At 44.0% G+C, this 26620-nt stretch overlaps 1 protein-coding gene across 1 annotated transcript in view; it reads right to left on the bottom strand.

Annotated features, from left to right (window-relative positions):
• Positions 1-26620, bottom strand: part of LOC117360292 (sodium- and chloride-dependent neutral and basic amino acid transporter B(0+)-like) — a 183673-nt gene that overhangs the window by 9835 nt on the left and 147218 nt on the right. Inside the window, exons 10-11 of the mRNA XM_033943984.1 lie at positions 20345-20463; positions 18721-18817 (exon numbers count right to left, since the gene is read on the bottom strand). Coding sequence (XP_033799875.1) covers positions 18721-18817; positions 20345-20463 — 216 coding nt within the window. The remainder of the gene's footprint in view (positions 1-18720; positions 18818-20344; positions 20464-26620) is intronic.

Raw genomic sequence — 26620 nt, 5'->3', positions numbered from 1 at the left:
GGGAAGATAAATTCTGATATGGATTTTAACAGAATAAGTGTTGTATCTGAGTTTAAAATGTTATATATGCTGTTACACTTACTGTAAATTTTTAAAAATGAATAAAGAATATTAAAAAAAAGAAAAAAGAAAATGCCCGCTACTTCCAGGATAGTGAATTTTTAAAAAATAATTTATATTCTGCAAATATTCTTTGTGGATCACAGATTATTCAGGTACTCAAGCATTTTTCCCTAACTATCCTGGTGAGCTCCCACCCTAACTAATGTATCTGGGGCAATGGGGATTAAGTGACTTGCCCAGGGTCACAAGGAGCAGTATGAGACTTGAACCCACAACCTCAGGGTGCCAAGGCTGTAGTTCTAACCACTGCACCACACACTCCCTTAAATTTTGCAATTTACCTATTTAAAATGTGAAAACACCGAATTTTTATCTTTTCATTCTTATAAAGTCATAAAAAGCAACATATGAATCACAATTAACATGTATTTATATTGAAGTTATACACAGATGATCACGCAAGATTTAGAAGTGAGTAATTTTTTGAGATTTGCAATTATATTGTAAGTCACTTTCATGAATCAGCCCAGATGTAGTCTTTCATCATGTTCTCATATCGTTCTTGGTCGCAATGTTTGAAGTTCAATATATACTGGTGGAAGTGCTCACTTTTGAGTATGCGCCCATGTTCTCTTTGAATGTGTCAAGATCAGCATCAAGGACGCAGACCTTGAAAAACATCCTACAGACAATTTTACTGTAATTATTCACCAGATTCTCAACCAACTTCACGTAGTGTTTGATTTTGTGATTGCCCAGAAATCCCCAAACCACTTCAACAAAGCTGTTCCAAGCCATTTTCTCCTTCCTAGTTAGCTTCTTGGCTAATTCCGTGCACCCCATGACCTTCTTTATATATGGTCCGTTGAAGACACCAGCTTTGAATTTTGCCTCAGACAGATTAAGAAAGATGTCTTGAATGTACTTGAAAGCTGCTGACTCCTTATCTAGAACTCTGACCTCATTAGGCCCAATTTGATGTTCAGTGACGGCATCAGCATTTTCAGGGGTCCACCAGCAGTTTCCATTTGATGTTTCTTCCCACAGAAAACTCAGTCCGCTGTGGCATGTCCCACCTTTGGTAGTACGCCTTTGTACCCCTGCTGTTCCAAAGGCAGAAATTGCAGGGAAAATTTATAAAACCACCATGGAGACCCATTAGCAATGCCACCATTCTGAAATCTCCGATGACCTCTCAGCTGTACTTATCATACATCAAGGCTGTTTAGGGTTACAGGCAATTCCAATTGCCTCAAACAGACTGGTCACATTATGGCAGAATCAGAGCCCATCTTAATAGGTGAAGAAGGTGGAAAAAGCTTGGTGATGCTTCCTTTGATCTGTGACTTGAGCATTGTCATCCAAGTTCTACAGCTTGAACCTAGACATCAAAAGCTCAGCATTGGACTTGGTGAGACCAAGATCTCTGATGAAATCATTGAAGTCTTTTTGATTTGGATGGTATGGGTTTCTCTCATCAGCTGCACCACTGATATTATAAAGTGGATCTACATCATCTCCCTCACTCTCAGACTTGTTGTTCTCTTCTGAAGACAGCTGCACTTTCTCTCTTGGGGAGTGGGTATGGGGAGCTCAGGGTAATGTGGCACCGGTACAATAGATGAAGGAATATTTGGATATGTGACTGCAGATGCATGCTTGCCAGTTCGATATTTGAAAGGGTCCACCATGCAGAAATAGCATTTTCTTGAGTGGTCAGTGAGTTTCCACCAAATTCTTGGGATAGCAAACTTCATGGCTCTCTTTTCCCCTTTCTTGAAGAACAAAATGAAATTGTGGTAATGAAACACCTTTGACTAATATGTACAAGATTCTCTCAACATATTTCATATGATATATTTTCAAATAACATTGAACAATTTTTAAAATTTAAGGGGGTAATAATAAAAAAAACACATCTAAAAAGTGTTCTAAATGGGTACTTGGATGATCAAAAAGCCTGATTGTTCAAGTACCCATAACCAAAGCTGTTTTTTAGACGTATCTAAAAACAGCTTAGGCCTTTCCCCTGCCACTAAACGCACAGAGAGAAAAGAGGTGTGTTTAGAGGAGGTGAAAGGGCGGGCAGTGGGCAGGAGCTGGGCCGACCTACACCTAGGCGTACAACAGGTATAACCAAATTATTAACAGGTTGCCTAGTCGGCACTTAGACATTTTTGACTTAGACGTAGTCAAACCAGGTCTAAGTGCAGAAAAAGGGGCCGCTGAGCTGATGGCCGCTGGCGCCATCAGTTCAGAGGCCCGGCAACCTACCCACTGCAAGCATCGCGGCAGGAGAGATGCCTCACCTTCCCTACCGTGATGCCATCACTCCTCTACCCAAACTGCTGCGACCCACGGCAGGAGAGATGCCAGGTCGCGGCAGTTCCGGTAGAGGAGTGATGGCATTGCGATAGGGGAGATGAGGCATCTCTCCTGCCGTGATCCATCACACCCCCCTCGCGATTAACATCGGGCCAGGAGAGAGCCCAAGGTCTCCTGGCCCCGGCGACCACACCCCCTGCGACTCGTTTGGGCCAGGAGGGAGCCCAAACCCTCCTGGCCCCGGCGAACCTCCCCCCGCTACTTGAATGGGCCAGGAGGGAGGCCAAACCCTCATGGCCCCGGCGACCTCCCCCGCTGCTACTTGAATGGGCCAGGAGGGAGCCCAAACCCTTCTGGCCTGGCGACCCCCTAGCCCCACCCCCCACTACAATATGGGCAGGAGGGATCCCAGGCCCTCCTGCCCTCGACGGAACCCCCCTCCCCCCAACAATCACCCCCCCAGAATTCCTGATCGCTCCCCCAGCTGACCCCCCCGGCCGACCCCACGACCCCCCCCACCCCCACCTCCCTTCCCCGTACCTTTTTTTAAGTTGGCCAGACAGACGGGAGCCAAACCCACCTGTCCGGCAGGCAGCCAACGGCAAAATGGGGCCGGATTGGCCCAGCCGTCCCAAAGCTCCGCCCACAGGTGGGGCTAAGGCACCTGGGCCAATCAGAATAGGCCTGGGAGCCTTAGGCCCCTCCTGGGGCGGGGCCTGAGGCACATGGGCCCAACCCAGCCCATGTTACTACTTAGGCAGTTGGAACTGAACTGAGCTGATAGGCTTAAGATCTTTATCCCAAGACAAGCAGGCAGCATATTCTCACTGATGGGTGACGTCGCCGATGGAGCCCCGGTACAGACCACTTTAAAAGTGCATCACCACTTTAAGAATTCTAAAAGTTTGTGATAGCCTGAACTGCGCATGCGCGAGTGCCCAATGAGGGGCGCGCGGTCCTTCAGTTTCTAAGCATCTGCAGAGCTAAGAAGTCGCATTTCAACAGTTGTTGAAAAATTTTAATTTCGCTGCCTTTCCACTCTCGTGGTTTTATGACCTTTTAGTCAGTTTTTTTCTTTTCTTTCGTTTTTAGTTAAAAAAAATCTAAACATTTATAGTTTATTTCTTTTTCTTTTACCGTCGTCAGTTTGGCTTGGTGGGGCCTTATGGGTTGCCATACTGTGTTTTCACCATCTTATGCCTGTTTTCCCATTTGGGTTTTTCCTGCTTATTTTCCATCTGAGCGGTTGTTTTGTTGGGGAAGTTGTCTTCACCGACATGCTCCAATGGTTCTAGCAATGTCGTGTCCTCGGCCTCGCCATTTTCTTTTTCCTCTGCTCTTCTCCTCATCAGCGCATTTTCATGTGGATTCTTCAGAAGCAGTTTTCCTTCGGTGCCGTCAGGAATCTGACACCCGCTGACATCAGTAATCCGGTGCCCAGCGTACTATCCAGTACCGCTCTTCCTGCCCGCACTGACATTGCTGTTTGGGCTCGATCCTACTTGGGTAAGTTGGCTCATAGGTTTCTCTTTTGGGCTTCAGGTCATTGTAGCAATGAGTCAAGTCCTGCCGACCTCGATCAGCACCATCTTTGCCTCTGTTTTGATATTGATGAGTGCCTCGATATGGGTATACTCATCTTCGGAGCGTGGAGCGGCATTAAAGGTACTGGCACAAAAGCCAGCGGTACCGGGGCAGAATCTTCTGCAGCTACTGCAACAGTGCTGCGTGCGGAGCTTCGGGAGCAGTTGCAACTTACTCCCTGTCATGACACGGGCTTCTCGTGTGTCTTTACAGTCTGAGCCTTTCCTTATGGGCATTGACCTTTACGGCATCGGTGTCTACTATCTCGACACCAGATTTTTGGGATGGTGCTGATTGGCTAGGAGTGCCTTTATACCAACATCTCTGGATGTCAAACTGCACCGATGGTACCGGCGATGCAGCCAACGGTACCGGTGTTTTTCTCTTATGCAGCAGATGTAATTTAGTACTTCATGTACATGTCCAGATGTATTTTCAGTTGTGCGTGCTGACACTTATGTCGACACCGACTCCTCCGCTGTCAGTCAAGTTTGAGTTCTCGACATCGGCACTTACACAGGAGTCTCCATCAGTTCCGAACTTCCGACACATTTCATGACACGGCACCGACTTATTTAACGTTGCTGGCATCGGTGTCGATCAGGTTGGGAAAGGCACTGCAGACATTGCAGTCTCTTCCGCCTTCGACATCGAATCCCTGACATTGATTCTATATACTTGGGATTGAATCTCTGAGGGGTGGGGGGGCTTTTTTTGGAAAAGTCTCAAATCTCCCTGAAGCGATGGGTTTTTTCACCATATGCTTCCCTTTCCACATCAGTAGGGTTAAGCACTTCTTTTTTCAAAATCCTTTAGGGGAATGTCTGCACTTTGTGCCATTTCCTTAGAAGTTGACTTTGCAAAGTCTAATCTAATCTAATCTAATCCTTAGGTTTGTATACCGCATCATCTCCACGTTCGTAGAGCTCGACGCAGTTTACAGTAGGAGAAATAGGAAGGAACTACAACAGAGGGTTAGAGGTAGAAGTGTGAAGAAAATTTAGAGGACTTGGGATGCCAAGATATAAGAGTTTCCTTGATTCCTAAATTGAAGGGAGACTTACATTTTTTTGAGAAAAGCCAGGTTTTCAGATGTTTGCGCCTTAGAGCCTGGGCCAATCAGACCTTAGATTAAGTGGGGATGGGCGGACTCGCTATGCCTAAGGCCTGATTGGTCCAGGCTTCTAGAGCCTGGGCCAATCAGGCCTTAGGCTTTGGAAAGATGGGCCGGGAAAGGGCGGGCCCGCCTCATTTCGACGAGACGGGCCTGCTGGCTAGACGGGCAAGTCCCGTCTGGCCAACAAGGAAAGGTTAGTTTGGTTGGGGGGAGGTTTGAGGGCTGTTAGCGCGGGGGGGTGCGGAGGGGGTGCGTCTTCCAGCAGGAGGGATTGGACACCCTCCTGCCAGCGATCGGTAGTGTTGGGGGGGCGGTCGGTAGTGTCGGGGGGGGCATCTTCTGGCAGGAGGGATTGGGCACCCTCCTGCCAGCGATCGGTAGTGTCGGGGTGGGGCGGTCGGTATACTTATAGCAGCAGAGAGATCCCTTGTCGCAATAAGTATAGCGGCCGCGTCTACTTACAATGTAGACCAGCATTTTGTTGGCCTACATTGTATGCGTCTCTTCCTCTACTAGGGAGAAGCGTAGGGCCGCCTAGATTCGCCTAAGGCCCTTAGGCGAGCTTAGGTGTCTTGCGGGCCTTGCCTTCAATATAGAAAGCCTGCCTGGGGAGCATTTTTTTTAAAAACGTGCATCCCGATTGGCTGATTAGACAGCTGTAGGACGCCTACAGCTGCCTAAAATCGGGACGCACTATGTAGAATCAGGGCCACAGTGCCTTTGTTTTTCAGCACCTCTTTTTTGTTACAACAGAGCTTGTCTGGTTTCGAGTGTCTGATCTCACCATCGCCGTCCATGTTAGGCTAGCAAATACGCCTTGTTTGGGTGATGACCTTTTTGGGTGCTTCCATGGCCATGCTAGGACAGTCTACTCAGCAGTTGTCTGTCCACTAGCCCAGGTGAGTCTTTCGGATCATGTCCCGGTAACAGTCTTCATTTTCACCTCAATCTTCTTTTCAGTGAAAATTTGCGATTATATTTTTTCCTATCTTCATTCGGAGGCTGTCTTCAGTTCCTCATGCATTGCTGAGATCTTCGCTCTCTGGGTTTTCTTCAAGGGGCAGGCTTTCTATACTCAATGTTTTTATCCTGCTCTTAACCCTTTTTTCCAAGAGAGTCTTTCTTGGATTCTGCACAGTCCTCCCTTTTTTCTTCTGCTGATTGTCATCAAAGGTCAATTAGTAGAGTTAGGGATTCTGATCTCATTTCTACTTGATTCCTAACCATACTGGAGGACTGAGTTTTTTCCTGGATCTCGTTTCTCCTCATTCAGACCTCATGGCTATGCTTCCTGGATCTCAAGGAAGCCTCTACATATCCCAATTCCTACGGAAGAAAACTGAAGATCAGGGAGATGAAGGTGGCTTTCTCTGAAATCCTCCCGGTACCAAGAGAGGATGGAAAGAGACAAGGGGAATTGCAAGCGATCAAAGCCTGGATGAGACGATGGTGCGAAGAGGAAGGCTTTGACTTTGTGCGCAACTGGACGGCGTTCTAGGGAAAAAGCAAGTACTGCAGAAAGGACAGACTGCACTTCAACAAGGAAGGAGCAAGAATATTGGCAGGCAACATGAAGAGGGCCATCGAGAAGGCTTTAAACTAAAGAACAGGGGAAAGCCAACAGTAAACTACCAGTCGATGGCCCAGGCGACAGGATGCCCCAAAGAAGGAATTACGGACAACTACTCAGACATGGGAGGGGACGACCACAAAGCAAATAAGGGAGACAACGCAGGAGCAAAAAAGAATACCGTGAAAGAAACAGTAGAGACTGCTAAGCTTAGAAAGTCCAAGAAGGAAACACAAAGGGAACTCAAATGTATGTATACGAATGCTAGTAGTCTGAAAAACAAAATGGGAGAATTAGAGACAATAGCAAGACACGATGAACTGGAAATGATTGGCATAACAGAAACATGGTGGAATGATGAAAACAAATGGGACACAGTACTACAGGGATACAAACTATACAGAAGAGATAGAGTAGGGGCAGAAAGGTGGAGGTATTGCCCTATATGTTCAGGATGGAGTAGAAACTGTTAGAGAGGCTATGACAGAAAGGACAGAGAAGCTGGAGTCCCTCTAGATCAAGATTCCTAGACACAATGGTGCAGACACAAAAATTGGCCTTTACTATCGACCCCCAGGACAGACGGAGGAGACAGACTCAGAAATGATAGAGGAAATTAAACAAGAATGTAAAACAGGTAATGAAATAATCATGGGAGACTTCAATTTCCCGGGGATAGACTGGAACCTGGGCACCTCGAACTGCGGCAAGGAGGCCAAGTTCCTGGAAGCGCTAGGGGACTGCTTCCTGGAACAAATGGTGGGAGAGCCGATGAGAGGAAACGCCACCTTGGACTTGGTTCTAAATGGCATTATGGGACCAACAAAAGAAGTAGAAGTCATGGTCCCGCTGGGGACGAGCGATCACAACATGATCAACTTTAAACTTGACATCAGCAAAGGGAAACGTACCAAAATCTTAACCACGACCTTAAACTTTAAAAAGGGAAGATATGATAGCATGAGAGCCATGGTGAAATAACGGATCAAGAAAAAGATGGACAAAGTTAAAACGGTAGATCAGGCATGGTCCCTATACTATCACGGAAGCACAAAATCTCTACATTCCGTGGATTTCCAAAGAAAGGAAAACTAAAGGCAAAGGAGAACCGGCATGGCTTACTAGAAAGGTGAAGGAAGCCAAAAAAGAAAAGGACTCCTTTTAAAAAATGGAAACGCACGAAAACAACCGAAGCTTGGAACAAACACAAAGATGATCAGAAGAAATGTCACAAGGTGGTGAGGAATGCCAAAAAGGACTATGAGGAGAAAATAGCGCAAGAGGCCAAAAATTTCAAGCTCTTCTTTAAATACGTAAAAGGAAAAAAACCTGCAAAAGAGGCGGTGGGACCGCTGGATGACCAGGGAAGAAAAGGGTACATCAAGGAAGACAAACAAATTGCAGACAGACTAAATTCCTTCTTTGCATCTGTCTTTACAAAGGAGGACAACGCAACAATACCAGAAACAGTGAAAGTATTCAAAGGAGTAATAAAGGACAGCCTCACCACAGTAGAAGTGGACTTGGACCAGATATATTACCAGATCGACAATCTTAAAAGCGACAAATCCCCTGGACCTGATGGAATTCACCCGAGAGTCTTAAAAGAACCGAAGGTTGAAATCAGAGAGCTATTGCAAAAACTTGCCAACCTGTTAATTAGAACTGGACAGATACCGGACGATTGGAAGATAGCGAACGTCACGCCAATTTTCAAAAAAGGATCAAGAGGAGAACCGGGCAACTACAGACCTGTAAGTCTTACGTCTGTCCCTGGAAAGATGGTTGAAGCACTGATTAAAGATAGCATAGTCCGGCACTTGGATACACACGACCTGATGAGAGCCAGTCAATATGGCTTCAGGAAAGGGAAATCATGTTTGACGAATTAACTTCAATTTTTTGAGACCATGAACAAACAAATTGATAGTGGAGAACCGGTGGACATAATATACTTGGACTTCCAGAAAGCGTTCAACAAGGTTCCACATGAAAGACTTCTCAGGAAACTACAAAGCCATGGAATAGAGGGAGATTTACTAAGATGGATAGGCAAATGGCTGGAGAACAGAAAGCAGAGAGTGGGCATAAATGGGAAGTTCTCAGACTGGGAGAAAATGACTAGTGGTGTGGCCCAGGTTTCGGTACTTGGGGCCATCATATTTAATATTTTTATCAATGACCTAGAACACAGGTGTCAAAGTCGGTCCTCGAGGGCCGGAATCCAGTCAGGTTTTCAGGATTTCCCCAATGAATATGTATTGAAAGCAGTGCATGCAAATAGATCCCATGCATATTCATTGGGGAAATCCTGAAAACCCGACTGTATTCCAGCCCTCGAGGAGGGACTTTGACATCCCTGACCTAGAAGAAGGAACATCCAGTGAGATCATCAAGTTTGCAGACGACATAAAGCTATGCCGGGCAATAAGATCGCAGAAGGATAGCGAGGAACTCCAGAGTGACTTGTGTCAGTTAGAGAAATGGGCGGAGAAATGGCAGATGAAGTTTAATGTGGAAAAGTGCAAAGTAATGCATTTAGGCAGAAAGAACAAAGAATACGAGTATAGAATGTCAGGTGCAACTCTGGGTAAGAGCGAACAAGAAAAGGACCCGGATGTACTGATAGATAGGACCTTGAAACTGTCGGCAAAATGCGCGGCAGCGGCAAAGAAAGCAAATAGAATGTTAGGCATGAAAAAGAAAGGAATCACGAGTGGATCGGAGAAAGTTATAATGCTGCTTTATAGAGCAATGGTCAGACCACACTTGGAATACTGTGTCCAACTTTGGTCTCCCAACCTAAAGAAGGATATAAAACTGCTGGAGAGGGTGCAGAGACGAGCAACGAAGCTAATAAAAGGTATGGAGAACTTGGAATACGAGGAACGACTTAAGAGACTTGGATCCTTTTCCTTTGAGAAAAGGAAACTGCGAGGGGATATGATTGAGACTTTCAAAATACTGAAAGGAATCGACAAAATGGAGCAGGAAAAAAATTTATTTACAATGTCCAGTGTGATACAAACAAGAGGACATGGACTGAAGCTAAGGGGGGACAAGTCCAGGACAAATATCAGGAAGTTCTGCTTCACGCAACGAGTGGTGAATACCTGGAATGCTCTCCCAGAGGAGGTTATTGCGGAATCCACTGTTCTAGGATTTAAAAGCAAACTAGATGCACATCTCCTTACGAGAAGCATAGAGGGATATGGGTGACTAAAATTATGCCAGGTGTACACCTGGCTGGGCCTCCACGTGTGTGGATCGCTGGACTTGATGGACCGAAGGCCTGATCCGGAGATAGCAGTTCTTATGTTCTTATATACTTTTCCGAATGCCCTCTTATAAGAACATAAGAAATGCCTCTGCTGGGTCAGACCCGAGGTCCATCGTGCCCAGCAGTCCGCTCACGCGGCGGCCCAACAGGTCCAGGACCTGTGCAGTAATCTTCTATCTATACCCCTCTATCCCCATTTCCAGTAGGAATTTGTCCAATCCTTTCTTGAACCCCAGTACCGTACTCTGCCTTATAACGTCCTCTGGAAGCGCATTCCAGGTGTCCACCACACGTTGGGTAAAGAAGAACTTCCTAGCATTTGTTTTGAATCTGTCCCCTTTCAACTTTTCCGAATGCCCTCTTTCAACTTTTCCGAATGCCCTCTTTCAACTTTTCCGAATGCCCTACTTTTGAGTTCAACTCAGCCATTGCCATTTCCAGTACAAGGTCCTAAAAGTTTCTTCCCTTTGGTCTGGCATCTTCTCCCAGAGTCTTCACAAAGTGCCTGATTGTGCTGGCCATGTCTCTCCGATTACACAGCCTTCAGGTCTTTTCTTTTTCTGAACGTCTGTTCATCAAGGCTGTTTCTTCTCAGGAAGTGGTCCAAGCAACATTTCAGACCATCTTTTTTTCTTCTGGTTCTAGGCTTTGAAGTTAAATTCCCCATAATATCTATAATTCATTGGGGCAATCCTAGACACCACTCTCATGAGAGCGTTTCTTCCTCCAGATCGTCTTCAGACTCTCTTCTGTTTGTGTCAGCAGTTGCTTTCTTTTCAAACCATTTCTGCCAAACACATCATGGTTCTTCTGGGCCACAGGGCTTCTTCTGTTCATGTTATATCACGGGTAGGACTACATTCTTGTACTCACTGGATTCTTGCTTCCCAGTGGTCTCAGGTGATGAATCGTCTCTCAAAGCATGTATATTTATGACGTTGTCTCATCTGCAGTCGCTTCATTTATGGATGATCTCCTCTAATCTGTCCAGAGGTCTCCCTTTTTTATTTGTCCCCTCATTACATGGCCATCATGACTGACGCATCTTTTTATGCATGGGGCTCATATGGACGATCTGCAGACTCAGCGTCTTTGGAAGGGAAATTATACATCAATTTCCTTGAACTCAGAGTGCTGTTTTATGGCTTCAAGGTCTTTTCATCATCGATTCTGCCCTCAAGTCCTCCTCCTTTGCACGACCAATCAAGTAGCAATGTACTACATAACCAAGCAAGGAGGCTCGGGCTCTCTTCTGGTGTGTCAGGATGCCCAGCATATTTGAATAGGCGACAGTTTGCAATCTGTTCTTGCTGCCTGTCTGAATTCATGGGGAACAGAATTCCTTAGCAGATAACCTCAGCAGAATTCTTCACCGAATGGTCTCTCAGCTCTACAACTCTCTAGTCCAACTTTGGGACACCCCACAAGTAGACTTGTTTGAGTCTCTTCACAATCATCAGTTGCCCCAGTTTTGCTCCAGACTTTCCTTCCTTCTATTCTGACAGCAGATGTTTTATTCCTAGATTGTACGGATATGTTTCTATATGCTTCCCCTCCATTCTTCTCTTGTTGAGTGTTTTATTCTAGCTCCAGAGAGAAGTAGCCACCATATGTCTTTTTACTCCATAGTGGCCCAGGCAACATGGGTTATCCCTTCTCCTTCAATTCAACTTCAGCGAGCCCGTTCCTCTTCTGCTATTCCCTTTTTGGGTTCAATCTGGCTCGGAAGACTCTGCTCCATTCCAATCTGAAATTATTTTCCTTGGTTGATTTTTCTCGGGCTGCATCCTTCTCAGCCTGTTTATTATCTTATGGATGTCTCCAGGAAACCAGCCACTCAACCATGTTTCTATCAACAGTGGTCTAGGGTTTTCTTCTTGGTGTCTTCTTGATTTTTCATGTTCCACATTCCTACTTATTGGAATTGCTCATGGATTATTTTATTCTTTTGTTTTGTTTTTAGTCTTGAGTCTATATATCTCAGACTTCTTTTAAGTGCTATTGCATTTTTTCCTTTTGTCAGTTGAGAGTCAACCTCTTCCTGCTTATCCTCTAGTTTCCAGATTCACGACAGGGGTTTTTAATGTGTAATCACACCTTATGCCTTTCCCTGTCGTTTGGGCTGTAGCCTTTTCTACTTGGTTCCCAGGTTTATGGTAGGATTTTTTTTTCCCTGTGAAACCATCTCTACAGTCTCCTCATGTCATCTGGGTCCTTAATGTAGTTCTTTCCAGTTTGTTGAAGCCATTTTTTGTTTCAATGGCCACAGCTCTTCTTGAGTTTCTAGTCTGGAAAGTGGTCTTTGTTATTGCTCTCACTTCTGCCTCAGGGTCAGTGAGTTACATGCATTACTAGCAGATTCATCTTTCACAGTTTTTCATCATGCTAAGGTGGTTCTGCATGCGTGTCCAAAGCCTCTTCTACAAGTTGTCACTTTACATCTCACCTCATTCTCCTACTAGAGAATCTGTTTTGTATACTTTGAACTGTAAGTGGGCTTTGGTCTCCTACATTAACCGGTCAAAGCCAGGGCATTCTATATTCCAGAGAACGATTTCCAACTGGCTGGTTGCCTGCATCTCGTTCTGCTACACTCAGTCTGGACTAACACGGGAAAATCGTGTGGCAGGCATTCTATATTCCAGAGAACGATTTCCAACTGGCTGGCTGCCTGCATCTCGTTCTGCTATACTCAGTCTGGACTAACACGGGAAAATTGTGTGGCAGTCCTCAGAGACCTCTGGCAGCTTTTGGTGTTTTCTTTCGATCTACACCATTGAGGAACTCTGTAACGCTGCCACTTGCTCCTCAGTTCATACCTTCACTTCTCACTGTTGTCTGGATTCTTTCTCCAGACGCGATGGGCACTTCGGCCACTCTGTTTTTCAAACTATATTTTTCTTGGCCAACTCTCCTACCATCCCATTTCTGTTAGCTTGGAGGTTACCCATCAGTGAGAATATGCTGCCTGCTTGTCCTGGGATAAAGCACAGTTACTTACCATAACGGGTGTTATCCAGGGACAGCAGGCAGATATTCTCACAACCCACCCACTTCCCTGGGTTGGCTTCTTAGCTGGCGTATCTTAACTGAAGGATCGTGCGCCCACATAGGGCGGGAAGGCACTCACGCATGCGCGGTTTGGGCTATCGTAAACTTTTTGAATTCTTTTTTTTAAAAAAATCTTTATTCGTTTTCATATCTTACAAGTGTATAATATTCAATCAAGAATTTTACAAATCACTTGCCATTCTTATTTATAATCACCAAAGCATAAAAAGAACCCCTCCCCCACCCATCCCATCCATTAGGAATAAACCAATTAAAACAAATATCATATATCCCAATCCCACCCTACTTAGTGACATCACCCATCAGTGAGAATATCTGCCTGCTGTCCCTGGATAATACCCGTTACAGTAAATAACTGTGCTTTATAGTTATACTATACTATTATTTATATTGATTGAAAGTTCTTGAAGTTACTCCAAAGGGATCCCCTAAGTTTACTCAGCTTGGAATCAATCTGGAATGTTCTGCAAAAATAAGATAAATTTCAAAATATCAATATTCTGGTCACAAAAGCAAAGTTTGAGTGGAATGATAGCCATTTTCTACACTTTGTGGCATAGACAATTAAGAACGAACATTTATTACTCCATTCCAATTTGTAATGATTTTCCTTGTCAGTTGATTTTTCTCGGGCTGCGTCCTTCTCGGCCTGTTTATTATCTTATGGATGTCTCCAGTAAACCAGCCACTCAACCATGCGCTAAAGGAGGACAAAGCAATCGCCGACAAACTGAACACATTTTTTGCATCTGTATTTACCGATGAAGATGTACACAGCCTACCAGAATCCATCAGGCTATATGCTGGAAATGAAGATGAAAAGCTGACAGGATTGACGGTCAGTCTAGAGAAGGTGTATAGGCAGATTGATAGGCTTAAGAGCGATAAATCCCTGGGACCGGATGGCATCCATCCGAGGGTCATCAAGGAACTGAAAGGGACCATAGCTGAACTGCTTCAAGTAATAGCCAATCTGTTGATCAAATCGGGAAAGATTCCGGAAGACTGAAAGGTGGCAAATGTTACGCCGATCTTCAAGAAAGGTTCGAGGGGAGTTCCGGGAAACTACAGACCAGTGAGTCTGACCTCGGTACCAGGAAAGATGGTAGAGTTGCTGATAAGGACTGCATCATTGATCACCTTGATGGACACGGGCTGATGAGGACCACGGTTTTAGCAAAGGCAGATCATGTGTTTGATGAACTTGCTGCACTTTTTGAGAGAGTAAACAAACAGATAGACAAGGGCGACCCGGTCGACATTGTATATCTGGATTTTCAGAAGGCATTTGACAAGGAAAATTATGAGCCATGGAATCGAGGGAGAAATACTCACTCACGTGGATTTTTTTTTTTAATTCTTTATTCATTTTTAAACTTTCATCAAGTGTACAAAAATTCATAATAAACACATTTAATCTGAGCACTTGAACATCTTATCATTATCTAATCTAATCTAATCTAAACCTTAAGTTTATATACCGCATCATCTCCATGAAAATGGAGCTCAACACGGTTTACAAGAACTATTATAACCTATAAATACAAATATAACCCTCCCCCCACCCTCCCTCAAAGCCCATTATTCATTATAAGATCACTCATGTGGATTAAAAACTGACTGGATCATAGGAAACAGAGTGGGGGTAAATGGACAATACTCGGACTGGAAGAGCGTCACCAGTGGGGTGCCGCAGGCTCGGAGCTTGGATCCGTGCTCTTCAACATCTTTATAAATGATTTAGACATTGATACGACGAGTGAGGTGATTAAATTTGCGGATGATACAAAGTTATTCAGAGTAGTGAAGACACAGAGGGACTGCGAAGATCTGCAACATGACATAATCAGGCTTGAGGAATGGGTATCAACATGGCAGATGAGGTTTAAAGTGGATAAGTGTAAAGTGATGCATGTAGGTAACAAAAATCTCATGCACGAATACAGGATATCTGGGGCGGTACTTGGAGAGACCTCCCAGGAAAGAGACTTGGGAGTTATGATTGACAAGTCGGTGAAGATGTCCACGCAATGTGCGGCGGCGGCAAAAAGGGTGAACAAAATGCCAGAAATGATAAAGAAGGGGATCACGAACAGATCGGAGAAGATTATCATGCTGCTGTACCGGGCCATGGTGCGCCTTCATCTGGAGTACTGCGTCCAGCACTGGTTGCAGTACATGAAAAAGGACATGATGCTACTTCAAAGGGTCCAGAGAAGGGCGACTAAGATGGTTAAGGGGTTGAAGGAGTTGCCGTATAATGAAAGATTAAAGAAACTGGGCCTTTTCTCCCTCGAACAGAGGAGATTGAGAGGAGACATGATTGAAACATTCATAATACTGAAGGAAATAGACTTAATAGATAAGGACAGGTTGTTCATCCTCTCCAAGGTAGGGAGAATGAGAAGGCACTCTCTATAATTGAAAAGGGATAGATTCCATACGAATGTAAGAAAGTTCTTCTTCACTCAGAGAGTGGTAGAAAACTTGAACGCTCTTCCGGAGTCTGTCGTAGGGGAAAACACCCTCCAGGGATTCAAGATAAAGTTAAACAAGTTCCTGCTGAACCAGAACGTATGCAGGTAGGCTAGTCTCAGTTAGGGCACTGGCCTTTGAACAAGGGTCGCCGCGTGAGCGGACTGCGGGGCACGATGGACCACTGGTCTAACCCAACAGTGGCAATTCTTATGTTCTTAACAAAAAATAAAATTTTGTTACCTGGATGTCCAAATTTGGGGGTGGAGAAACATCCATTTTCAAAACCGCTGAATGTTCAAAACTTTTTTATGTGTTTGCAGTGCTTATCTGGTGACTTTAGGTGGGTTTTTGTGACTTAGACTATGTTTTAAATGGTCTAAGTAACAATGTCCAAGTTCCATCGATCCTGTGCTGTATTATATATGTAATACAACTAAGTCTAAGCCGGCCCACATTCTACCCAACTCCCACCCTCAACACTCCTCCTGAAATGCCCCATTTAGCTATGGTCGTTCAACGGCACTATGAAGTCCTAGGTCGTTTAGAAATACGTCCAAAACCCGTTTTCATTATTGGCACTTGGACATATTTTTTTTTTTAGTTCAATGTTCGTCCAAGTGCCAACTTAGGCTGGTTTTTGGACGTTTTTCTCTTTCGATTATGAGCCCTTTAGAGTGCCTTTGTAAAAGATGGCCTAAGTTTTTGGTATTGCCCCTATATACTTTTTGACTGAGTCTGCACCTAACTTTTAGACATTTTCAACTACAAAAATGTGCATCAGTCATGTCCACTGGCTCTGAACCACAGCCATTGTAAGTAGGGTATCTCTCTTTTTATTTTCTTAACCTTTTGTACATGAGGTTTAGTGTGCAATATTATATATATCTATATCTATATCTATCTATCTATCTATCTATCTAATATAATAAAAGCCTAAGTGCGCATGCGTACTCTTACCAGCGTGTTCCGTTTTCCGTGCGCTGTAGGTCCCCACAGGTAGGAGTGCGCATGCATGCTTACCACACGCATCTCTCTCTCTCTCTCTCCCAACGTGGCTGTCGGCGGCTGTCGGCAGAGGGAAGACACGAGGTAAAGGGTGCTGCTGGACAGGGGAAGAGACGGGGGGAGAAAAAGGAAGGGAGGTCTACTGCTGGACCGAGGAGCAGGTAAGGGGTGCTGCTGGACAGGGGAAGGGGGGGGAGAAAAAGGAAGGGAGGTCTACTGCTGGACGGGGGAGCAGGAAAGAGGTGCTGATGGACAGGGGAAGAGACGGGAGGGGGGAATAAAAGGAAGGGAGGCCTACTGCTGGACAGGGGGAGCAGGAAAGAGGTGCTGCTGGACAGGGGGGAGATAAAAAAAAAAGGGAGAAGTGCTGCTGCTAGATAAGGGTAGCAGTGAAGGGGTGGTGATGGACACAGGGAAAGTAAAAGGAAGGGAGAATGGGTGGACAGCCGAGGAAAAAGAAAGACAGAAATACAGAAAGAGGCTAAGGAGAGAGAGAGAGAAAGAAATAAAGACAAACACACACACATATATTCTAGCACCCGTTAATGTAACGGGCTATAAGACTAGTGTGTGTGTATATATGTGTGTGTATATGTATATGTATATATATGTATATGTGTATATGTATATATATGTATATGTATATATGTGTGCGTATATATGTATGTGTGTGTGTGTGTGTATATATATATATATATATATATATATATATATATATATATATATATATATAAAAATGTAAAACACATAATTAAAAGATAAATAAATATAATGCCATTTTATTGCATACAATTTTAATCTAAAAAAAAAAACAGCATACAATCGCCATAACATTATAGACATGTAGAGATCTGTGTGACACCTAAAAGGCGATTCTATAAAGCACACCTATTGAGATGTGTCTAGATTCGCTGAGTGGCGCTGATCGGGATTCTCTATAGTGCTTCTATGCATTATAGAATCACACTCAGCATTTTCCCTCTGGACGCCTAAACAACACCTAACTTTCAGACGACCTTAACAGAATATGCCCCTAAATGCTCCAACACTCGTAGAATTCCTATAAGCGTCATGGCTTTTTAGCCATGGATGCAAAGTTATAGAGTGGATAGTGGTAAATATGAGAAGTTATAAATGGTCTATAAAATACCGAGTGGAGTGGAATGGGTAGATGTGAATCACTTGTTTAATCTAATCTAATCTAATCTAATCTAAACCTTAAGTTTATATACCGCATCATCTCCATACTCTTTGTTAAAATACTAAATAGTAAACTTAAAACAAATCAGAGAAAATATTTCTTCACTCAGCGTGTAATTGAACTCTGAAATTCGTTGCCAGAGAATGTGGTAAAAGCATTTGTCCCAACTTTTTATACCCTGTAACGCTAGGCTCCTATAAGAAAAGTCCATAAGCTATTATTAAGATGGACTTGGAGAAATCCACTGCTTATTCCTGGAGTATACAGCATAAAATCTGTTTTACTGTTTTAAGGATCTTGTCATGTAGTTGTGACTTGGATTTCCACTGTTGGAAACAGGATACTGACTTGATGGACCTTTAGTCTGATCCAGTATGGCAATGCTTATGTTATTAAAATAGATAATCTTAGGTACACTGTCAGAGACAAATTTTGCCTGTCTATCTCTTCTCCTTATCCCACATCTCTGCTTCATCCTCTCAAACCAAATGAATAACCAGACATCTATGTGATTATTATACAGTGGAACTTTGGTTTTTGAGAATAATTCATTCCAGAAGCATGCTTATAAACCAAACTGCTCGTATATCAAAGCGAGTTTCCTCCGAGAATCTCAGAGAGAGCGAGAACCAGAAGGCCTTGAGCATGCGCAAGATGCTCAAGGCCCAGCCCAGGCAAGAGGGAGGATCTTCGGGCACCAGCACTTCCTGTGCGTTGGTACCGGTGCCAGATCGGGGTAAGAATTTGTGTTTGGGTGGATGGGGAATGCCGGATCGTGGGTGGGAGGGGGTGGCAGCATGCCGGATCATGGGGGGGGGGGAGTTCGCAAATCGAGTCAACGCTCGGACTGCGAGGTACGATTTGCGGGAATGTTTTGCTCATCTTGCAAAACACTCGCAAACCACGTTACTCGCAAACCGAGGTTTGACTGTATTATTAACTGCCTGCTAATAAGAAATTATTAACTTTATATTAACATATTTCACTCTCAGTACATCAATATCATTGAGACTTTAAATATTTACCATATACCCAACAGACTCCAACCAGCTCTATTATAGCAGCAAAAAAAATCCATCCACTACAGAATGTATCGATCAAAATAATCCAATATATTCCGGCCTGAAGAAGGAAAAATGAAATCATTACATCATGCATTTATGAAAATTAAAAGGTTGAAGTTTTAGCATCATTAACCAGTCATTAATGATTACCGTATATAATTGAATATAAACTGAGATTTTGGGGGAGGAGGAACTGACATCATTGTTAGTGATCAACGTAGAAGGGGTATAAAGGATAATTTATGATATTTTCTTTCAACAATTTTCTTTTACACATCAGTGTCTTGTTTTATTTGCAGTTAATAGTTTAATTTTTATTAGCCCACTGTTCTAAATGTTTAAATAATACCCTGATTTAAAAATAGAACTCATCCCCAAAATCTATAGAGAGGTTGAAGTATCATAAAAACGCATTGTTCTCATTAAAGAGACCTCCTATAACTTAAATGTTATTTCAAGTCCTCATTCTGAATGCATCTGATGTAATCATTTACTTCAAAACCTCCTTCCTAACCTCAAGTTTAATTATTTGTTTATTAAATATTAATTAATTAGTAAAAAACTAACTAGCTAACTGGAGGTACAATCCTTTAATCAATATTTGACATTACAGGAAAGCTATATACCACTTTTACATGCTATGTTTATGTTTTATTTATTCATATCCCGCCTTTCCCAAAGTGGGTCACAACAAAATAAAGTGCTACCTTAGTTTACGAGCATTATTCGTTCCAGAAGCATGCTCATAAACCAAAATACTTGTATATCAAAGCGAGTTTCCCCATAGCAACTAAGGGAAATTCGCTTGATATGTTTCCACCCACCCCCACCCCCTAGGCCAGAGGCGCTACTCTACCCCCTCCCCGAGAACCGGCATTGCTACCCCCGAAGGCCCCTCCCGCATGATCCGCCACCCCCTCGCGATCCGGCACCCTCCCCCAAGATACGGCATCCCCCCGCTCGCATCACACCCCCCACCGCAATCTGAAATCCCCCAGCACCCACCCGAACACGCTGCTTACCCCAACTGGCCACCGGCACCAATGCACAGGACATCTCCGGGAATCTCGGAGAGAGCGTGAACTCTAAGGCCTTGAGCATGTGCAGATGCTCAAGGCCCAGCAAAGAAGAGGACGCAGATCTTCGGGTACTAGCACCGGCATGTCCTGTGCGTTGGTGCCGGTGGCCAGTTGGGGGTAAGCAACGTGTTCGGGTGGGTGCTGGGGGATTTCAGATCGCGGCGGGGGGGGTGCGACACAAGCGGGGGGATACCAGATCACGGGGGGGGGGAGGGTGCCGGATCGCAGTGGGCACCGCTCGCAAATCAAGGCAAGTTCGGTTTCCGAGGCGCCGATTTTGCGAATGTTTTGCTCATCTTGCAAAACGCTTGCACTCGTAAACCGAGGTACCACTGTACATACACAGTCCAAACACATACATAACAATAATCAAAACATGTACATAATACAGATATCAAGCATAGTAAAATCTCCTTTCTACGCAGCAGATACATTCCAGCTGAGTTTCATTAAGGAGCTAAACCAACTTTCAGAAGAATACAATGAACAGTTAGCTGTTACTATACCTGAGTGACACACAGGAGACCAAGAAGAAATAAAATTGTACAATAACCAATAGTGATGTAAAATCTGTTGTTTCTCATTAATTTTGGAAAACAATCTTCAATAGATGTTAGGACTGTTTCTGCAAAGGACAATGTATATTAAAAGCATTGGATACTGCATATCTTCCAGGGTAAAGCATTCAGTAAAATAAATACAGTATACTAGAAAGGACATACATTTATCTAAGCATGTAACAAAGCTATACTGTATATTATAGGGGTGTGCTATAATTTTTAAAATACATTAATACATCATCAGAATTACTGGTGGTGATTTGTGTTATTTCTCATCTGAAACAGGGTGTGTATAAGGAAAAAAAATTGGTATGGTTTATTATTGGATCAATTTATTTGTTTAAGATTCTTGTAGCTCGCATATCAACCATCTATGCGGATAACAATGATACTTACATAATTAAGGGGTCCCTTTATTAAGGTGTGCTAACCAATTTAGCATGCTTTAAAGATTAGCTAATCTTTAGCGCGCGTTAAATCAGTTAGCGCGCCTTAATAAAAGGACCCCTAAAACAAGTTACAGAGAAATGCCTTTAAAACCAATAGGAAGAAATTTTTTTTCACTCAGAGAATAGTTAAGCTCTGGAAAGCATTGCCAGAGGTTGTGGTAAGAGCGGATAGCATAGCTGATTTTAAGAAAGGTTTGGACAATTTCCTGGAGGAAAAGTCCATAGTCTATTATTGAGAAAGACATGGGGGAAGCCACTGCTTGCCCTGGATCGATAACATGGAATGTTGCTACTCCTTGGGTTTTGGCCAGGTACTAGGGACCTGGATTGGCTACCATGAGAACAGGCTACTGGACTTGATAGCCCATTGGTTGATGCAGTGGGGCTATTCTTATGTTCTTATAATAAACAAAACCATAGCAGATTATTAAAATAACAACATACAGTAAACAACTTACAAATGTGCCTTAAAATAAAAAGCCATGCAACTACAAGATTACAAAGTAACCAAATTTGAAAAGGCAAGTAAAAAAAAGGGCTTTCAAACTTTTCCGAAATGTCAGAAAATCAAAGGTCAGATAGATAGAATCTGGAATTGAGTTCCATAGCAAAGGTCCAGCTACTTAGAACATACAGAATCATTTTGCAACTTTGGAGAAAGAACGAAGAGTGGGAACTGCCCAAAAAGCTCTCTGTCTTGTGATCTCAAAAAATAAGAAGGCACGTAAGTCTACAGCAGAGAAGCAATCATCTTGAGCAATAAGTCCTGGACAGATTTGAATACCAAGGTTAGAAGCTTAAATTGTATTCTCACCCATTCACACATTGTATTCTCACCCAATCACCCATTCAATTTGTTTCAGGTTTTTTTTTTATTTTTAATTTTCATTCAAGTCAACGGGGCATCCATTTTTCATACGGTTGAGTATTTATTTTAAAAAAATAGTAAAATACAACAAACTGATCTCAAAATAATTTGTTTTCAGTAACATTATACTCTATAGGGCCAGGAAAACAGCTCTTGTTTTTGCTTGGCCAATGTGAGGCTCATCAAAGACTGAGCCCATGACCCCAGGAAATAGAAGCTAGAAACTTGAAGCTATGGGAGCTCTCCAATCAAAGTAAAATCTAGTGAATAATAAGCTAGGATAAGCAGCATAAAATGTGTTTTACTACTTGGGATCTAGCTATGTACTTGGGATCTGGGTTGGTCATTGTTGGAAAGAGGATATTGAACTAGATCAAGGGTCTCAAAGTCCCTCCTTGAGGGCTGCAATCCAGTCAGGTTTTCAGGATTTCCTCAATGAATATGCATGAGATCTATGTGCATGCAGTGCTTTCAATGCATATTCATTGGGGAAATCCTGAAAACCCGACTGGATTGCGGCCTTCAAGGAGGGACTTTGAGATCCCTGAACGACATGGACCTTTGGCTTGTCCCAGTATGTAGCTCTTCTGTTCTTATATGAGGCAATAATAGGACAATCAAGCCATTGTGATAGCATTGGCGAGGTTGGCTCTTAGGCACTGGTGGAATGAGGCATTATAAACAGCAAAAGAAGTCCAACAGGGTCTGCAGTGCAAAAACGGCAAGCGAGAAGCAAAAATAAAACTGCAGACTAGTATGTACAAGATGCAGGCTATGTTTATTATACCAAATATTTAATGCCGTTAAATATTACAACCTTATTACAAACCAAGAGACCCAACACGGTCCATGTTTTAGAGAACACGCCTTCTTCAGGGGTCCTAATAAATATAAATAGCAGATCTAAGAAATGCGCACATGAAGAATACAAAAATGGTGTGCAGTTATGACAATGTAATAAACCTGATAAAGTGGTGAAACAGTGATAGTGCTATAAAAGCCTCTGAGGCTTCAAAAAGATTTTTCGATGTACATGAACGGGGACACAAAAGTTATTGTAAATATTAAGAAAAGACAAAAAGTAGAAGACAAAACAAATAAAGATATGTACATAAGAACTGTGCATAAAAATGTGCAAAAATTCTGATGTCCATAAGGGACAATAGGTAGGAACCAAGACAGATAAAAACATAAAGAGGATACGTAAAAGCTGTGCAAAACAATGTGCAAAAATACTAATTTTCATTCTAATGTGTTTTAAAGTGTCACATGCTAAACATAAGTCGCTACTAAAACAACAATCAGGATTGTGAAGTGAACAAAAAGAGACCTACCATGGTTGAAAAGGTTAGTAAAAAACCGCAATAAAATGGTATAAAACTAAAATGGAAAAAATAAAAAACTATACTAATAAACATGAAAAATATGAGGATAAACAACAGAGATAAAAACAAAACATATCATATCATCAAATTCATATGATGATCCTTTATTCAAACATGTTAAAAAATGAGGCTTAGGTAAAAAGATACATGTTAAAAAGTCCATATTGAGAAGTTAAAAGATAAGAGATTGGGGAGGCAGCTGATCAGCAGAAGGGAGAGTCGGGAGCGGAGAGCGGAGAGAGTTGGGAGCGGAGAGAGTCAGGAGCGGAGAGTCGGGAGCAGGAGGGTAAGCAAGGGGACAGCCGAGAGCGAGGCAGGCATATGATAGAGAGGGGCAGAGGCGAGAGAGAGCTCCGCCCACCCCTCCGAAATCACCAGCACACCGAGGACGAGCTCCCCCTTAAAAGGAAAGGAGCCAATGGTGCAACGATCACTGTGGGGAGCCAAGGAGAGTGGGGAGGCGGCTGACCAGTAGAAGGGAGAGTCGAGAGCGGAGAGAGTCAGGAGCAGAGAGCGGAGTCAGGAGCAGGAGGGTAAGCAAGGGGACAGCCGAGAGCGAGGCAGGCACGTGATAGAGAGGGGCAGAGGTGAGAGATAGCTCCGCCCACCCCTCCGACGTCACCAGCATACCGAGGCCGAGCTCCCCCTTAAAAGGAAAGGAGCCAATGGCGTGCAGCCATTCGGCGCACGGCGAAGGCGAGCGGCAAAGGCGCTCACCTTAGCAAAAGCTCCTTTGCAAAGGAGCTGGGAAACTAGGACACCCAGCAGAGCAACACCAGCAAACTCATGCCAAACAGGAAGGCAGCTACAAGCCCTAGTCTTTAGCTAGCTAGGCAACAGGGCATACTCCCTCACATACCACACACCTAGAGGGGAAACTAGCACTAACACAGTAACACAAGCAGACTTCAGAACAAACAGTAGCACCAGCAGACATAATAACACAAGTAACACCAGCGGATTCAGAACAAACAGTAACACCAGCAAACCCACGCCAAGCAGGAAGGCAGCTACAAGCCCTAGTCTTTAGCTAGCTACGCAACAGGGCATGCTACCTCACATACCACACACCCAGAGGGGAAACAAGCACTCACTAGCACTAACCAGTAACACTAGCAGACTCACAACAAATGGGAAGACAAATACCAGGAAGCCAGAAAAAGTCCAGCTGACAGACAGAAGGTTCACAACTGATTTGCTCAGACAACTCAGAAGGGGAGCAGGAGATGGGACGCCCAAGGAAGCCAGAAGATGTGCTTCCCAGTCTTCTGCACCAGCTGCAACATGTATGACTACCTCCCTTCGGAGGTAGTCATACATGTTGCAGGCATGTTCAGGCATACATTTGCAGTCATTGCATGATGCTGGATAGCTTGAAAAGGAAGTCTGGCTGCTAGAGGAGACAGTACTGGGACTAAAAGAACTCCTCACCTTTTGAAGAAGAAGTCCATGAAGCTTCTAGTGGAGTACAGTCCAAACGACGAGGTTAAAGAGCTAGAGAGATACATCGAGGAAGCTCACCAACAGCATGTGGAGGACTGTACCCAAACAACCCAGGAAGTAGGCCTGGACGAGAGAAGAGAAGACAGCCCTGCAAATTCTGGAGAGACGGAAGCAGAGATAAGGGATGATCGCACACCAGGAGTAAGAGAGAGACTTCATGGGGACGTCCCCCCACCTGAAGAGCAGAAAACTTCAGGAGTATCGCAGGAGGGAGAAGATTGGTCCTATACCATGGATGTCGACCTATGACTCCCAAGGAGCCCCCGAATAAAGAAGATGGGGATCATCATGGGAGACTCCATTGTATGTCATGTGAACAGCCACACCGCAGGAGGAAGAGAGGATAGAATTGTCACCTGCCTGCCTGGAGCAAGAGTGAAGGATGTGGCCAACAGGATCTCCAGGATCATAGACAGCGCTGGGGGAGAGGACACTGCTGTGCTTATCAACGTGGGAACCAACGATGTGAGCGGATGGAAGTATGACAGGGAAGAGATGAAGGGACAGCTCTGCTCACTCGGAAGAAAACTGAAGATCAGGGAGGTGAAAGTGGCCTTCGAGATCCTCCCGGTACCAAGAGCTGATGCAAAGAGACAAGGGGAACTGCAAGCAATCAATGCCTGGATGAGACGATGGTGCGAAGAGGAAGGCTTTCACTTCGTGCGCAACTGGACGGCATTCTGGGGAAAAAGCAAGTACTATAGAAAGGACAGACTGCACCTCAACAAGGAAGGAGCAAGAATACTGGCAGGCAACATGAAGAGGGCCATCGAGAAGGCTTTAAACTAAAGGACAGGGGAAAGCCGACAGTCGACCACCAGTCGATGGCCTGGGCGACAGGATGCCCCGAAGAAGGAACTATGGACAACTACTCAGACACAGGAGGGGTCAAACACAAAGCAAATGAGGGAGACAACACAGCAGCAGAAAAGGATAACATGGAAGAAACAGTAGATGCTGCTAAGCTTAGAAAGTCCAAGAAGTTAACACAAGGGGAACTCAAAGGTATGTATACGAATGCTAGAAGTTTGGGAAACAAAATGGGAGAGTTAGAAGCAATAGCAAAAAATGACAAACTGGAAATCATTGGCATAACAGAAACATGCTGGAATGACGAAAACAAATAGGACACAGTACTACAGGGATACAAACTGTACAGAAGAGATAGAGTGGGTCAGAAAGGTAGTGGTATTGCCCTATATGTTCGGGAAGGAATAGAATCCGTGAGAGAGACTATGGTGGAAGAGAAAGAGAAGCTGGAATCCCTCTGGATCAGGATTCCAAGACACAACGATGCTGACATAAAGATTGGCCTTTACTACTAACCGCCAGGACAGAGGGAGGAGACAGACTCGGAAATGATAGAGGAAATTAAACAAGAATGTAAGACAGGTAATGTCATAATCTTGGGAGATTTCAATTTCCCGGGGGTATACTGGGACCTGGGAACATCTAACTGTGGCAAGGAGGCAAAGTTCCTGGAAGTGCTAGGGGACTGCTTCCTGGAACAGATGGTAGGAGAGCCGACGAGAGGAAACGTCACATTGACTTGTCCTAAATGGCATTACGGGACCAGCAAAGGAAATAGAAGTCACGGTCCCACTGGGGACGAGCGATCACAACATGATCAATTTCAATCCTGATGTCGGGAAAGGGAAAGGGAAAGGTACCAAAACCTAAACCACGACTTAAAACTTTAAAAAGGGAAGATACGACAGCATGAGAGCCATGGTGAAAAAACAGATCAAGAAAAAGATGGGTAAAGTCATAACGGTGGAAGAGGCATGGTCCCTACTGAAAAATATTATCACGGAAGCACAAAGCCTCTACATTCCGCGGATATCCAAAGTAAAGAAAACCAAAGGCAAAAAAGAGCCAGCATGGCTTACCAAAGAGGTGAAGGAAGCCGTAAATGAAAAGAAAGACTCCTTTAAGACGTGGAAATGCACGAAAACAACCATAGAGATGCTCAAAAAAATGTCACAAGGCGGTGAGGATTGCCAAAAAGGTCTACAGG

Source organism: Geotrypetes seraphini, chromosome 5, assembly GCF_902459505.1.
Source record: "Geotrypetes seraphini chromosome 5, aGeoSer1.1, whole genome shotgun sequence".
Lineage (NCBI taxonomy): Eukaryota > Metazoa > Chordata > Amphibia > Gymnophiona > Dermophiidae > Geotrypetes > Geotrypetes seraphini.
The sequence above is the reverse complement of the archived record's forward strand: the minus strand, read 5'-3'. Positions and strand labels throughout refer to the sequence as shown.